Genomic DNA, 15,172 nt, shown 5'->3' with positions numbered 1-15,172 from the left:
ATACTCATCCCATTACAGATGCACTGGACTGTGGTACTGGAGCTGTCTGGTTCTGAGTGATTGAACCAAGGTGCCGTGATGCTCATGACTGAGCCGGATGCTCCGTGTTGTTCAGAGCGAGGAGCGGGGGATTGCTTCCGATTATGAGCAGCTGATTAGCAGCATCTTGTGGAGACACTGATTGTAGTTTCAGAGTAAGTCCCCAGTCAGGATTCTGCAGGCAACTGTCAACTTCTGGCTTATATTGTGTTGATGTCACTAGGGCTGGTTTGCAGAGTTTCCCAACAATCTCTGGGGATGTGAGTATTCTAACATTCACAAAACTCACATTCATTTTCCTTGTTGTTTCTGGAGCTTCAGCAAAGTGAAGGAGGGATTTGTAACTGTCTGTACCCTGTGATGTGGGAGAGGGAGAGATCTCCCAGTCACTGAGAGAGCGAGATACCCGGCTCTCAATCGCAACTCGCTACAAACAGCACAATCTCCGCTAACAGTGAGTCACAGATTGTTCTGTCTGTGACTGTGTAACCTCTCGGGTTCAGCACATTACGGAGGATCGAGACAGACAGTTTTCGCTGTCAGCTCAGGAACAGCTAAAACAATCGCCTGACAGAAAGACAGAGCTAACCAGGGGAGTGTGACAGTAACCAGGGGAGTGTGACAGTAACCAGGGGAGGGTGACTGTAACCAGGGGTGTGTGAATGTAACCAGGGGAGACTGACTGTAACCAGGGGAGGGTGACTGTAACCAGGGGAGAACCTGGGGAGTGTGACTGTAACCTGGGGAGAGTGACTGTAACCAGGGGTGAGTAATGTAACCAGGGGAGTGTGACTGTAACTGGGGGAGAATGACTGTAACTGGGGAAAAGTGACTGTAACCAGGGGTGTGTGACTGTAACCAGGGGAGAACCAGGGGAGTGTGACTGTAACCAGGGGAGACTGACTGTAACCAGGGGAGGGTGACTGTAACCAGGGGAGTGTGTGGGGTGATGGGGAGTGTACCCATGTGTGTGAGGTGATGAGGTGTGTACAACTGTGTGTGGGTGATGAGGTGTGCACCCGTGTGTGTGGGGTGATGGGGTGTGTACCCGGGCAGTGTGGGGTGATGGGGTGTGTACCTGGGCAGTGTGGGGTGATGGGGAGTGTACCCGTGTGTGGGGGGTGATGGGGTGTGTACTTGGACAGTGTGGGGTGTTGGGGAGTGTACCCGTGTGTGAGGGGTGTTGGGGTGTGTACCCGTGTGTGTGGGGTGATGGGGAGTGTACCCATGTGTGTGAGGTGATGAGGTGTGTACCCGTGTGTGTGGGGTGATGGGGTGTGTACCCGTGTGTGTGGGGTGTTGGGGAGTGTACCCGTGTGTGTGGGGTGTTGGGGAGTGTACCCGTGTGTGTGAGGTGATGGGGTGTGTACCCGTGTGTGAGGGGTGTTGGGGTGTGTACCCGTGTGTGTGGGGTGATGGGGAGTGTACCCATGTGTGTGAGGTGATGGGGTGTGTACCCGTGTGTGTGGGGTGTTGGGGAGTGTACCCGTGTGTGTGGGGTGATGGGGTGTGTACCCGTGTGTGTGGGGTGTTGGGGAGTGTACCCGTGTGTGTGGGGTGATGGGGTGTGTACCCGTGTGTGAGGGGTGATGGGGTGTGCACCCGTGTGTGTGGGGTGATGGGGTGTGTACCCGTGTGTGTGGGGTGTTGGGGAGTGTACCCGTGTGTGTGGGGTGATGGGGTGTGTACCCGTGTGTGAGGGGTGATGGGGTGTATACCCATGTGTGTGGGGTGATGGGGAGTGTACCCGTGTGTGGGGGTGATGGGGAGTGTACCCATGTGTGTGGGGTGATGGGGAGTGTACCCATGTGTGTGGGGTGTTGGGGAGTGTACCCGTGTGTGTGGGGTGTTGGGGAGTGTACCCGTGTGTGTGGGTGATGGGGAGTGTACCCGTGTGTGTGCCGGGTGATGGGGTGTGTACCCGTGTGTGTGGGGTGATGGGCAGTGTACCCGTGTGTGTGGGGTGTTGGGGTGTGTACCCGTGTGTGTGGGGTGTTGGGGAGTGTACCCATGTGTGTGCCGGGTGATGGGGAGTGTACCCGTGTGTGTGGGGTGTTGGGGTGTGTACCCGTGTGTGTGGGTGATGGGGTGTGTACTCGTGTGTGTGGGGTGTTGGGGTGTGTACCCGTGTGTGTGGGTGATGGGGTGTGTACCCGTGTGTGTGGGTGATGGGGAGTGTACCCGTGTGTGTGCCGGGTGATGGGGAGTGTACCCGTGTGTGTGCCGGGTGATGGGGTGTGTACCCGTGTGTGTGGGGTGTTGGGGTGTGTACCCGTGTGTGTGGGGTGTTGGGGAGTGTACCTGTGTGTGTGCCGGGTGATGGGGAGTGTTCCCGTGTGTGTGGGGTGATGGGGTGTGTACCCGTGTGTGTGGGGTATTGGGGTGTGTACCCGTGTGTGTGCCAGGTGATGGGGAGTCTGCCCGTGTGTGTGCCGGGTGTTGGGGAGTGTACCCGTGTGTGTGGGGTGTTGGGGTGTGTACCCGTGTGTGTGGTGTGATGGGGAGTGTACCCGTGTGTGTGCCGGGTGATGGGGAGTGTACCCGTGTGTGTGGGGTGTTGGGGTGTGTACCCGTGTGTGTGGGGTGTTGGGGAGTGTACCCGTGTGTGTGGGTGATGTGGAGTGTACCCGTGTGTGTGGGGTGTTGGGCAGTGTACCCGTGTGTGTGGGGTGTTGGGGAGTGTACCCGTGTGTGTGGGGTGTTGGGCAGTGTACCCGCGTGTGTGGGGTGATGGGGTGTGTACCCGTGTGTGTGGGGTGTTGGGGTGTGTACCCGTGTGTGTGGGTGATGGGGAGTGTACCCGTGTGTGTGCCGGGTGATGGGGTGTGTACCCGTGTGTGTGGGGTGTTGGGGTGTGTACCCGTGTGTGTGGGGTGATGGGGTGTGTACCCGTGTGTGGGGGGTGTTGGGGTGTGTACCCGTGTGTGTGGGTGATGGGGAGTGTACCCGTGTGTGTGGGGTGATGGGGTGTGTACCCGTGTGTGTGGGGTGATGGGGTGTGTACCCGTGTGTGTGCCGGGTGAAGGGGAGTGTACCCGTGTGTGTGGGGTGATGGGGTGTGTACCCGTGTGTGTGGGGTGTTGGGGTGTGTACCCGTGTGTGTGGGGTGATGGGGTGTGTACCCGTGTGTGTGCCAGGTGATGGGGAGTGTACCCGTGTGTGGGGTGTTGGGCAGTGTACCCGTGTGTGTGGGGTGTTGGGCAGTGTACCCGTGTGTGTGCCGGGTGATGGGGTGTGTACCCGTGTGTGTGCCGGGTGATGGGGAGTGTACCCGTGTGTGTGGGGTGTTGGGGAGTGTACCCATGTGTGTGCCGGGTGATGGGGAGTGTACCCGTGTGTGTGCCGGGTGATGGGGAGTGTACCCGTGTGTGTGGTGTGATGGGGAGTGTACCCGTGTGTGTGCCGGGTGATGGGGAGTGTACCCGTGTGTGTGGGGTGATGGGGAGTGTACCCGTGTGTGAGGGGTGATGGGGTGTGTACCCGTGTGTGTGGGGTGTTGGGGTGTGTACCCATGTGTGTGGGGTGTTGGGCAGTGTACCCGTGTGTGGGGTGATGGGGTGTGTACCCGTGTGTGTGGGGTGTTGGGCAGTGTACCCGTGTGTGTGGGGTGTTGGGGTGTGTACCCGTGTGTGGGGTGTTGGGCAGTGTACCCGTGTGTGTGGGGTGATGGGGTGTGTACCCGTGTGTGTGCCGGGTGATGGGGTGTGTACCCGTGTGTGGGGTGATGGGCAGTGTACCCGTGTGTGTGCCGGGTGATGGGGAGTGTACCCGTGTGTGTGGGGTGATGGGGAGTGTACCCGTGTGTGTGGGGTGATGGGGTGTGTACCCGTGTGTGTGCCGGGTGATGGGGTGTGTACCCGTGTGTGGGGTGATGGGCAGTGTACCCGTGTGTGTGCCGGGTGATGGGGAGTGTACCCGTGTGTGTGCCGGGTGATGGGGGTGAGGTGCCGGGTGCCCTGTTTCTGGAAGGCCTCAGGACATGGTGCTGACCTGGGACGTTGTGTGATGTTTCTGCAGGTCTCTTCACTCCACAATGACTGAGCCGAGCCCGAAGCCGAGCCTGTCCCCTCCCAGGCGAACCTGTAGCCCCGTGTCTCCTGGTGCTGCTAAACGTCTGTATCGCAATCTTTCAGAACGCTTCAAAGGGAGTCACTCCTCCTTCGATGATCCAGTGACCCTCCCAAAGGTGGAGAACGAGAGGCTGAGGACACTATCCTGGGTATGTGGAAATTGATCAGACAAAGGGCATCGTGTTGTGGGGGGGTTTGTGTGGTGGGGAGCATGGAGGTGGGACGGGCTGTTAATTCCATGGGATGTTTTTGTGTCTAAGCCCACCCCTTTTGCCCCTCTGTCAAATCAGATACTGGGCAGGAAGACTCACGGTTAACCTTCATGCCCCACGACCAATTGGGGCTGGGATCTGGGATGGGATCTGGCTGGGATCTGGGATGGGATCGGGGCAGGAATCTGGGCTGGGATTTACACTGGGATTGGGGCTGGGATCTGGGATGGGATCGGGGCAGGAATCTGGGCTGGGATTTACACTGGGATTGGGGGTGGGAGCTAGGCAGGAATCTGGCAGGAATCTGGTAGGAATCTGGGCAGGAATCTGGCTAGGATTTATGCTGGGATCTGGATTGGGATCTGGGGAGGGATCAGGGTTGATATCTAGTTGGGATTTACACTGGGATCTGGGCTGGGATCTGGGCAGGGATCTGGGATGGGGTCTGGGGTGGGAACTAGACAGGAATCTGGCAGGAATCTGGTAGGAATCTGGGCTGGGATTTCAGCTGGGATCCAGGCTGGGATTAGGGTTGGGATCTGAGCTGGGATCTGGGATGGGATTGGGGCTGGAATTGGGGCTAGGATCTGAGCTGGGATCTGGCTGAGATTTACGTTGGGATCTAGACTGTGATCTGGCTGGGATCTGAGCTGGGATCTAGCTGGGATCTGGACTGGGATCTGGGCTGGGATCTATCTGGCACTTGGGCTGTGATCTGGCTGGGATCTGGCTGTGATCTGGGCTGTGATCTGAACTGGGATCTGGGCTGGGATCTGGGCTGGGATCTGGGCTGTGATCTGGACTGGGATCTGAGCTTGGATCTAGACTGGGATCTGGGCTGGGATCCTGGGCTGGGATCCTGGGCTGGGATCTGGACTGGGATCGGGGCTTGGATCTGGCTGAGATTTGAGCTGGGATCTGGGCTGGGATCTGGATTGGGATCTGGGCTGGTGACCCATTGTAATTGTTGCTGGTGTATGGACTCGAGACAGCAAAAGAGTGATGATTGATGTAAGTTGGGTCAGAGACGTCCGAGGCTGGTACCCGGGAGAGTGCACGGCCTGGAAAGCTCACCTGCACCAGAGTTGGGAAAGTTACAGTGCATAGCAACATGCAAATCAGAACCAATCAAAGGTCACCAGGTCCTAATGAAGGTCAAATCCAATAGGTGCATGAGAATATGATGTAGTCTCAATAATATATATGACATATAATATTTATATATATAAAATCTCAATATGATAGTGTTGGAAAAGGGGCTACAGAAAGGACAATTCATTTGGGTAACATTGTAAAGGAGTAGGGGACGATGTTCTCTGTCGGCCTGTAGGCAGCTGTCAAAGTCATGTTCCTGCACTTTCACCAGAAGGCATTGCAGTTAGAGTCACAGAGTCATAGAGATGTACAGCATGGAAACAGACCCTTCGGTCCAACGTGTCCATGCCGACCAGATATCCTAACCCAATCTAGTCCCACCTGCCAGCACCCGGCCCATATCCCTCCAAACCCTTCCTATTCATATACCCATCCAAATGCCTCTTAAATGTTGCAATTGTACCAGCCTCCACCACATCCTGTGGCAGCTCATTCCATACACGTACCACCCTCTGAAGGAAAAAGATGTCCCCTAGGACTCTTCCATATCTTTCCTCTCTCACCCTAAACCTATGCTCTCTAGTTCTGGACTCTCCCACCCTGGGGAAAAGACTTTGTCTATTTATCCTATCTGTGCCCCTCATAATTTTACAAGATTCTATAAGGTCACCCCTCAGCCTCCGACGCTGCAGGGAAAACAGCCCCAGCCTGTTCAGCTTCTCCCTGTAGCTCAGATCCTCCAACCCTGGGAATATCCTTTCCCTGTGCAGACTGTTCTAGTTGGTTTCCCTGCCTTTTCATTCTGTATCACCTGAGAGACAACACCCATTAGAGACGGACCGTACTCAAGTATAAAGGGTATGTGCCAAAGGCAGATATATGGAGTTAGGTCACAGAACAGCCATGATCTCATAATGGTGGAACGGGCTTGAGGGGCTGAATGGCCTACTCCTGTCCCAATGTTTCAAAATCTTTAAACAAAGAGTTGGAACATGCATTTTCTGGCACAGAGATGGCTGAGACAGAAAGTTGGGTTAATGTTGAAAGATGATAGATAAGGGGGAGAATGGAGCACTAAGATTAAGTGCCCATTGTAGATGTCTTTGTTTCTGTGGTTGTCACATTGGCTTTCCTCTGAGCAGAAATGTCTCTGACCCTTCATCTTACCCAGCAATCTGGGTGCTTTCACAAGCTGCAGAGCGAATCTTGACAGAAACATTATACTAATTCATTCAGGAACAAGTGTGGCAAATCTCCAGTCGTGTCACTTGGCCTTTGTGCCAAATGATTTTTAATAGCGTTGTGGTCCACAGGTAACGCCATGGTACTTCCCAGGGTAGGGGGCTCACACTCAGGTCTGTCGAATAATTGGGAAAGCTCAGCAGGTCCAGCAGCATTCATGAAGAGAAATCAAAGTTAACGTTTCGGGATCGGTGACCCTTCCTCACAGCCCACACACCTTGCCCATTCTGTAAAACATTCACTCCCAGTCTTGTGATTTTCCTGGCATTGAAGTACAGTAGGGTGCAGAAAACAGTATTTGTTTAAGGGACTCAAACACATGTTGATGGTCTTCCTGTAACACATATAATGCATCTTTCTTGAGGAGGTTTCTCAATGATGAGGCTTTGGAATTGTTCAGAGGTTTTCTTTGTCTTGTGGGATAGGCGTCTGTAACTCTGCCCATGTCAGAACAGATTCGACAATCTGAATAGTTCAATTCAAAGAACCAACTAGAGGCTTGTGACCATTGGAGTGTCACAAGGATCGGTGCTGGATCCACTGCTTTTCATCATTTATGTAAAAGATATGGATGTGAACATAAGAGGTACAGTTAGTAAGTTTGCAGATGACACCAAAATTGGAGGTGTAGCGGACAGCGAAGAGGGTTACCTCAGATTACAACAGGGTCTTGGCCAGATGGGCCAATGGGCTGAGAAGTGGCAGATGGAGTTTAATTCAGATAAATGTGAGGTACTGCATTTTGGGAAAGCAAATCTTAGCAGGACTTATACACTTAATGGTAAAGTCCTAGGGAGTGTTGCTGAACAAAGGGACCTTGGAGTGCAGGTTCATAGCTCCTTGAAAGTGGAGTCACAGGTAGATAGGATAGTGAAGAAGGCGTTTGGTATGCTTTCCTTTATTGGTCAGAATATTGAGTACGGGAATTGGGAGGTCATGTTGCTGCTGTACAGGACATTGGTTAGGCCACTGTTGGAATATTGCGTGTAATTCTGGTCTCCTTCCTATCAGAAAGATGTTGTGAAACTTGAAAGGGTTCAGAAAAGATTTACAAGAATGTTGCCAGGGTTGGAGGATCTGAGCTACAGGGAGAGGCTGAACAGGCTGGGGCTGTTTTCCCTGGAGCATCGGTGGCTGAGGGGTGACCTGATAGAGGTTTATAAAATCATGAGGGGCATGGATAGGATAAATAGGCAAAGTCTTTTCCCTGGGATCGGGGAGTCCAGAACTAGAGGGGCATAGGTTTAGGGTGAGAGGGGAAAGATATAAAAGAGACCTAAGGGGCAACTTTTTCCCCCAGAGGGTGGTACATGTATGGAATGAGGTGCCAGAGGAAGTGGTGGAGGCTGGTACAATTGCAACATTTAAGAGGCATCTGGATGGGTATATGAATAGGAAGGGTTTGGAGGGATATGGGCCGGGTGCTGGACTATCCCAGGGCTTCCCATAAATCACCTCAGCAGGAGATCGACTGGTTTTGTTTGAAGGGCCAGGGGTAGGACCTTCAACCAACTTAGTTTTAGTTTTGCCAGTTTGTTTTTTAGTAACCACTCTAGCCGCATTTGGGTGGTGAGGAATTATTTCCCTCAACCACTGTAGCAGCCGTGTTGTCCCTTGTCGGGATTGTCTCAACCCATCCGCTGAAGACTAGATTAGATTACTTACAGTGTGGAAACAGGCCCTTCGGCCCAACAAGTCCACACCGACCCGCCGAAGCGCCACCCACCCATACCCCTACATTTACCCCTTACTTAACACTACGGGCAATTTAGCAAGGCCAATTCACCTGACCCGCACATCTTTGTGACTGTGGGAGGAAACCGGAGCACCTGGAGGAAACCCACACAGACACGGGGAGAACGTGCAAACTCCACACAGTCAGTCACCTGAGGTGGGAATTGAACCCAGGTCCCTGGCGCTGTGAGGCAGCAGTGCTAACCACTGTGCTACCGTGCCGCCCAAACATTCACTGTGACCAAACAATACTTATGCCATTGCACCCTGGGTAATTCTAGGAAATCTAGTTGTAGACAGTTAAAAGGGGCTAGGCCCAGAGCTGCAAGGCATCTCTTTTTCAGCGTTTGTCTTTTTGCAGATCATGCTCTGGCTCGTTTCTTAGCCGTTGTTTTAGGAATCAGGGTGCCACTAGTTTGTAGCAAAGTACTGACCTTTCCTTCCGTGCCTAGGTGTGTACAGTTATGTACGTAATCCACCAAGATTGGTAAAGGTAATAAAGGAATGCAGACCTGTTCCACAGTTTAGGGTGAACATTAAGGGTGCACCTCATTAGTGACCCACAGTCTGTGTTCCCCTGTAGGGAATCCCCCTGTCAGTGACATATCTTACCCAGGTCTGGCAAACCCATCCTTGTACCTTGTACCGAGGTGTTGCTGTGAGCCCAATGGAACCAGGAAAGCGGGGTGTAAGGCTGCCTGCTTGGCGGCGACATCTACTTACACGTTGCCCTCGGAGATTCTGTCAAGACGCCCTAGTGTGAGCTCAACATTTCATCGCTGCTAGGCTGGACGGTAACTGTGAGGCCTGCAAAAGGTTATGCACAAAAACAGTGTTACTAATACATTGTCCCGTGGAGGTTAAAAATCCCCTAAACTCCCATAAGGTGCTATAGTAGTGGGCAATGCCAAAAGCATAGTGAGAGCCCGTATAAACATTGGCCAAGCTCCCTTTTACCAGTGAGGGCAAACAGTTCAGCGTTCAGTGCTGACAGTGAAGTCTCAGAGCCTGCACATTCAACCACTTCAGAATCAGAGCAATCGCGTATCCGGAGCATCACTGACCTGTAGGAGAAATAAGGAGCTGCCATCCACATAGATAGTGAAGTCTGCATGTTCAAGGGGCAGGTCTGTGGTATCCCGGTCCCAGGGAAATTCCTCAGTACTGACTGAAGGGCAGCTGAACAAACTCAGTTTCTGTGTGACCTTCAGAATGCGACTTGGGGTCATTCTGGCTTTCCCAGTATTAAAAAAGGACTCTCCCCATCGGTGTCCTGGTGATAAAGGACTCTCCCCATCGGTGTCCTGGTGATAAAGGACTCTCCCCATCGGGGTCCTGGTGATAAAGAAGGCCTCTCCCCATCAGGGTCCTGGCTCTCAGATCAATCCATGTTCTATGTCTGTACCTTGTCCACAACACTCAAGGGTTCCTCTTTGAATCTGTCGCTTAAATCATCGTAAGTGTGGACTGGTCCCTTTCAGTCACCCTCACCCATTTGTTCCTGCCACTTAATAACTTCTCCTGGTGACAAGATCATATCACAGAGGCCAAACCGACCCCAGGGTGTTACATTATCCGTTTGAGTTGTGCACAGGACGTATTGGGCAGTTTTATCTTTAGCGATCTGGAGCCTGATTCATTATCATGATCATCTCTTGCAGTTTCCAGGGGACGTAGACCCAATAATTGGTGGCTCATCTTCCTCATGTGCCTTGGGCATCAGTAGCTGTCTGATGGGAGCAGAGTTTTTTTTTGGGGGGGGGGCGGAGTGGTGGGGGGTGCGGTGACTTGGAGATGATGAACTCCAGTGTAAAAGTAACAGGCTGCTGCTGGTTTCCATCTTAACCCGGTCAGCTCTACAGGGGACCCAGGGACAGCAGTGGAGACAGAGTCATAGGTTCAACAGGAGGCACCAGTGCCCTCGGTAACATCCCCATTCCCCCTCTACCTCAGTATCATGCCATCCCTCCTCAAACAGGGTTGGTGTATCAGACCTGAGCTTGCGATCCCGAAAAGTGTTTAGGTTCTCTCTACAGCTTCGAGATTTTAGCTCCTCTTGTTTATCTTATTCAGCTTTAGCTTCTTTATGCTGTTTCTCCTGTTCTTTTTTTTTAAACATGTCATTAATACATCCAATTTCAACATCTCTACGAGAAGTATTGCTTCCATCTTGTCCAGAAAGAGTAGTGTAACGAATCCCATCAATTCGATTTGTCCTAATCCTAGAGTAAAAATAAAAGGGGCTACCACAGAGAAGGTTATTCAGCTCCTAGGTTGGGTTGGGATATCTGGTCGGCATGGACGGGTTGGACCAGAGGGTCTATTTCTGTGCTGTACATCTCTATGACTCTTGTTTCAGGGCCAGTGCTTTGCATGAGGAGCAGAAAGTCTCACTTTCCCTTAACGGTTCCTCACTTGCTATGGTACCAACATGTTTCCTCATATTGCCATAACTTCTGTTACCAAGTGAACATTAATGATGCAGCCATGCTTTAGTGTAACCATCATGCAATGACACAGATCCCTGACAATGTGGAAAGGTATAAAGTCTTGCCAATTCATTAACTAACTAACTGCGATAATGCAGTTCGGGATAGTACAAATTGTTTTAAAATATTGAGTAATAAGTATATTTAATGAGAAATTGAAACGGAACAAATCACTAGACATCGCACTGTGAAGTAATGAGAACAAACAAACAGCTTTCAAAGTCACAGAAATGATCCAAATCTGCTTTGTGTAGTATATATGAAATTGTAGCAGGATTATTATCAGCTGACCAAATCACAGGCTTTCCCCCTGTTGAGTAGAAGAGTTTCAATAAAAACTGGAAATTAATTTAATCAAAATTCAATGCTATAACTTACCAAGTGCACAGTTTCCAACTCGTAACTCCATTATAATCACCAGGTTCTAGTCTTTCAATTTAAATCCCCAATTTGTTTATTTTTCAAGCAGTTCTGATCAGTCATTGCTCATTTATCATCTCCGAGGCTGGGAAATGACTGCGGCAGCGTTAATAAACGTCTTGTCAAGATGCTTCATATACACAAATAACAACTAACCCAAAGACACAGAATTTACAACAGTATCTAAACCTTTGCTACATGATTTTTTTTGCAAGATGATGTTGAACTGACCCTTCAGTTCTCAGTGAGGAAAGGACATTGACATAGAATAAAGCGATGAACAGCACTCCATACTGACAAAAGGAGGTAAATGAGTCCGAAACAAAGATTCAGTATCATTTAATCAATATTGTTGATTTGGTATATCCAGATCCACCTTTATACTCAGTTTTACATATTTTTGATTAAACTATATAAAATTCACTGTAGTTTCTCCATTTAATGAACAAATGTTAAAGTCTGAGGTGATTTTCCTCAATGTTAGGTTTAGATTCTTTTGTTAAGGAATGAGCAGATAAGTTTCACAAATCACCAGCATTTTCTGTCCGGACACTAGGACCCTGTTGAGTACGACATGAGTAACTTGGAGCCCCATGTTGAGGATTGGAAGAGCCTCCCCCACCCCCACGCCCACCCCCACCCCCACCCTCCTGGGTGGCCTGGACTAACCAAGGCAGTGACCTGGTCCACCCGGGGGTCAGATTGCTCAGCACTGACGGGAACTTTGGGGATACTGAGGGGAATAGGGCGATGGGGAGGTGGGAGGGCCTCACCAAAGAGCCCTTGGGACGCTGTCTGCGATCTCTTTAATTTTGGGGAACTGATCACCCCCAGCCACCTTCCCAAACACATCCAGGCTTTGGATCACATGACTCCTACCCCACAAAGGGTCTCCGCACCTACCCTCTACATTTCCTCACCCCCCCTCCCCCCCACCTTGCCCTTCTGTGTCCTCCATGAGACAGCAGACCGACACTTGGCCACCCCTCCCAGTCAGACAAGACTTACTTGTCCCCAGGGGCGGCCTGTCTCTGGCATTTTGGAATTCAGCCCAGCATTCTGTAAGCAAAGAAAGAACAACCAACAACACAAAACCCACACCGACAGGACATAACTCTAGCACCCTGGTCAATTGTTTTCATGTGATCGCGATTAAAAGTGCTAAGAGTTAGGGAATCAATTCACCATCCAAATGGAAGCTTTCACCAACATACCATCACAATCACTCAAAACTCAAACTGGATATCCTGAAATTTGTGAATGAAAATTTAGTAAAATGACCAATCCTCAGAGGGACTACAACCGCGGGAACCACTTTCCTGATCAGGAATTTTCTCACAGATTGGCCCCTTCCCAACTCCATCGAGGGACTGTCCCATTTTACCTTATGACTCCTTGCTGTGCTATAAACAATTTCCCCGCTGCGGGGTGAGACATTTCCCGAGCCTGTCCTCTTTCCTGGTTATATATTCATTTCCACCGACCAGGTGTGAAAGAGGCAGCTCCCCAAACCCAATCTGTCAGTTAGTGATGAGAACTCCCCTGTCCGGGGTCTCCAATCCTGATCTGTTTCCGACAGGAACAACACAGAGTAGCCAATGTCACCCCACAGTAATTCCAAGCAATCCGACAAAACCTTCCGAATGTACAAGCTGGTGGTTCATTCGACGTCTTCCAGGTTCCACTGGACGAGGGACAGATTGTCTGAGTGAACACAAGGAGCATTCTGGGGTAAAATACCCGGGGGAGGGGGGGCACGTACCACTCTGTTCTGTTCAATGCAGACTTTCATGTCACTTACTCAGCCCAGTGAGACGGTCCCGAGGTTGAGATCGGAGTCACAGCCCCAAATGTTGATGCCTATTCTGTTCCACAAACGCAGATGACCCAGGTTTCAGTAAAACGGTTGATGCTTTGTTACTGGACAGTCAGTAAGAGACTCTCAATGTCCCCAAAAGTAATCATGTGTCTGCTTGTGGTGACACTTCTCCACGAATCTCTGCTCTCCTCACAAAGGCAGTATTTTTACAGGAATAAGACAAAAGGTCACATGGTTGATTGTCCTTACATTGTTTAAGATAGGCAATTACAATTTTCCAAGGCCCGATGAATGTCAATGTCCAGTGATGGCAAGTGAATGGATTTTATGACCATATCTTGATGGGAATACATTGAAATACAAGGTTTTTGCCTGTTCTCAACGGGGGATTCACATCCCTGTGATAATACAGAGGGGAGCAAGATCATGGGAGTAGGAGGCAGTTTAACAGAGCTGTGGCCAAGCCTCACAGCCTTCCCTGGGGAGGACAGACACCTTTGTCTGAGGTTGCACAGGAATCCACATGTAGCTCCACGGGATTCCTTCTCTACGCTGCAGTCAGCCTCCTCCCGACTCCGATGTTCTGTCTATTCTGTAAGAGCACACACATGCAATGGATACTGCAGTGAGTCTCTTTGGGAGTGGAATGTTTAACCCTTGAGTCCCCAGTATTCCTTGAAAAAGAAGGAAAAGGTAGAACTGATCCCTTTGTGGCTTTCTACCTTCCTCATCCCCGACTGGGAGATAGACCACTGCCGGTACGCCCAGTGGGAGATAGACCACTGCCGGTACGCCCAGTGGGAGATAGACCACTGCCGGTACGCCCAGTGGGAGATGGACCACTGCCGGTACGCCCAGTGGGAGATGGACCACTGCCGGTACGCCCAGTGGGAGATAGACCATCGCTGGTGCTCCCAGTGGGAGATAGACCATCGCTGGTACGCCCAGTGGGAGATAGACCACCGCTGGTACGCCCAGTGGGAGATAGACCACCGCTGGTACGCCCGGTGGGAGATGGACTATCGCTGGTACGCCCACTGGGAGATAGACCACCGCTGGTACGCCCGGTGGGAGATGGACTATCGCTGGTACGCCCAGTGAGAGATGGGCCATTGCTGGTACGCCCACTGGGAGATAGACCACCGCTGGTACGCCCAGTGGGAGATAGACCATCGCTGGTACGCCCAGTGGGAGATGGACCATTGCTGGTACGCCCACTGGGAGATAGACCACCGCTGGTACGCCCAGTGGGAGGTAGACCATCGCTGGTACACCCAGTGGGAGATGGACCATTGCTGGTACGCCCACTGGGAGATAGACCACTGCTGGTACGCCCAGTGGGAGATGGACCACTGCTGGTACGCCCAGTGGGAGATACACCATCGCTGGTACGCCCAGTGGGAGATGGACCACTGCTGGTATGCCCAGTGGGAGATAGACCTTCGCTGGTACACCCAGTGGGAGTTGGACCACTGCTGGTACACCCAGTGGGAGATACACCTTCGCTGGTACGCCCAGTAGGAGTTGGACCACTGCTGTACCCCAGGTGGGAGATGGACCGCTGCCTGTATGCCCAGTGGGAGATGGACCACCGCTGAGCCCTGCCTGACAGGAGATTCATAGTCCCCTTAGTTTAGGGGACTGACTCTGTGCTGGCTGGTGTTACAGTCAGTGTGTTACTGTTAGTTTCTGCTTCCCTTCTTTTCTGGAGGGGAAAACCTGATTCCTGACCTGGCTGAATTATTTCGCCAGTTTAATTGGTATTCCTTTTAGTGAGGACTGATTGTTAAACTCCTGATGCACAGAATATGTTTCAGGTGTAACTCAGTTCTCATTAGGGGATTGTTGTTTCACTGGCTGGTTACAGTCTGTGTGTTACTCTTTTCGAGAAAAGGATAACGTTAATTTTATGGTAGGGCTTAGCCCTTGGGCTGTAGTTTTCTTTGTTTTTTGTATGTGTCTTCACTTTTTTGTGTTTGGACTGAGCCTTTGTGGAAGACATACATTTTACCAGAGGAGCTGTTCCTGTGGGGAGGCCTAGCCCTGGGACTG

General features: G+C 51.4%; 1 protein-coding gene across 1 annotated transcript in view; it reads left to right on the top strand.

Moving 5' to 3' along the window:
• Positions 1-4,072: 4,072 nt before the first annotated feature.
• The window catches only part of ankfn1 (ankyrin repeat and fibronectin type III domain containing 1), a 58,546-nt gene continuing 47,446 nt past the window's right edge, over positions 4,073-15,172 (top strand). The window contains exon 1 of the mRNA XM_060844779.1: positions 4,073-4,258. Within this exon, the coding sequence (XP_060700762.1) occupies positions 4,073-4,258 (186 nt within the window). The remainder of the gene's footprint in view (positions 4,259-15,172) is intronic.

This window comes from Hemiscyllium ocellatum, chromosome 25 (genome assembly GCF_020745735.1).
Source record: "Hemiscyllium ocellatum isolate sHemOce1 chromosome 25, sHemOce1.pat.X.cur, whole genome shotgun sequence".
NCBI lineage: Eukaryota > Metazoa > Chordata > Chondrichthyes > Orectolobiformes > Hemiscylliidae > Hemiscyllium > Hemiscyllium ocellatum.
Note: the sequence above shows the minus strand (reverse complement) of the source record. Positions and strands in the feature narration are given on the sequence as shown.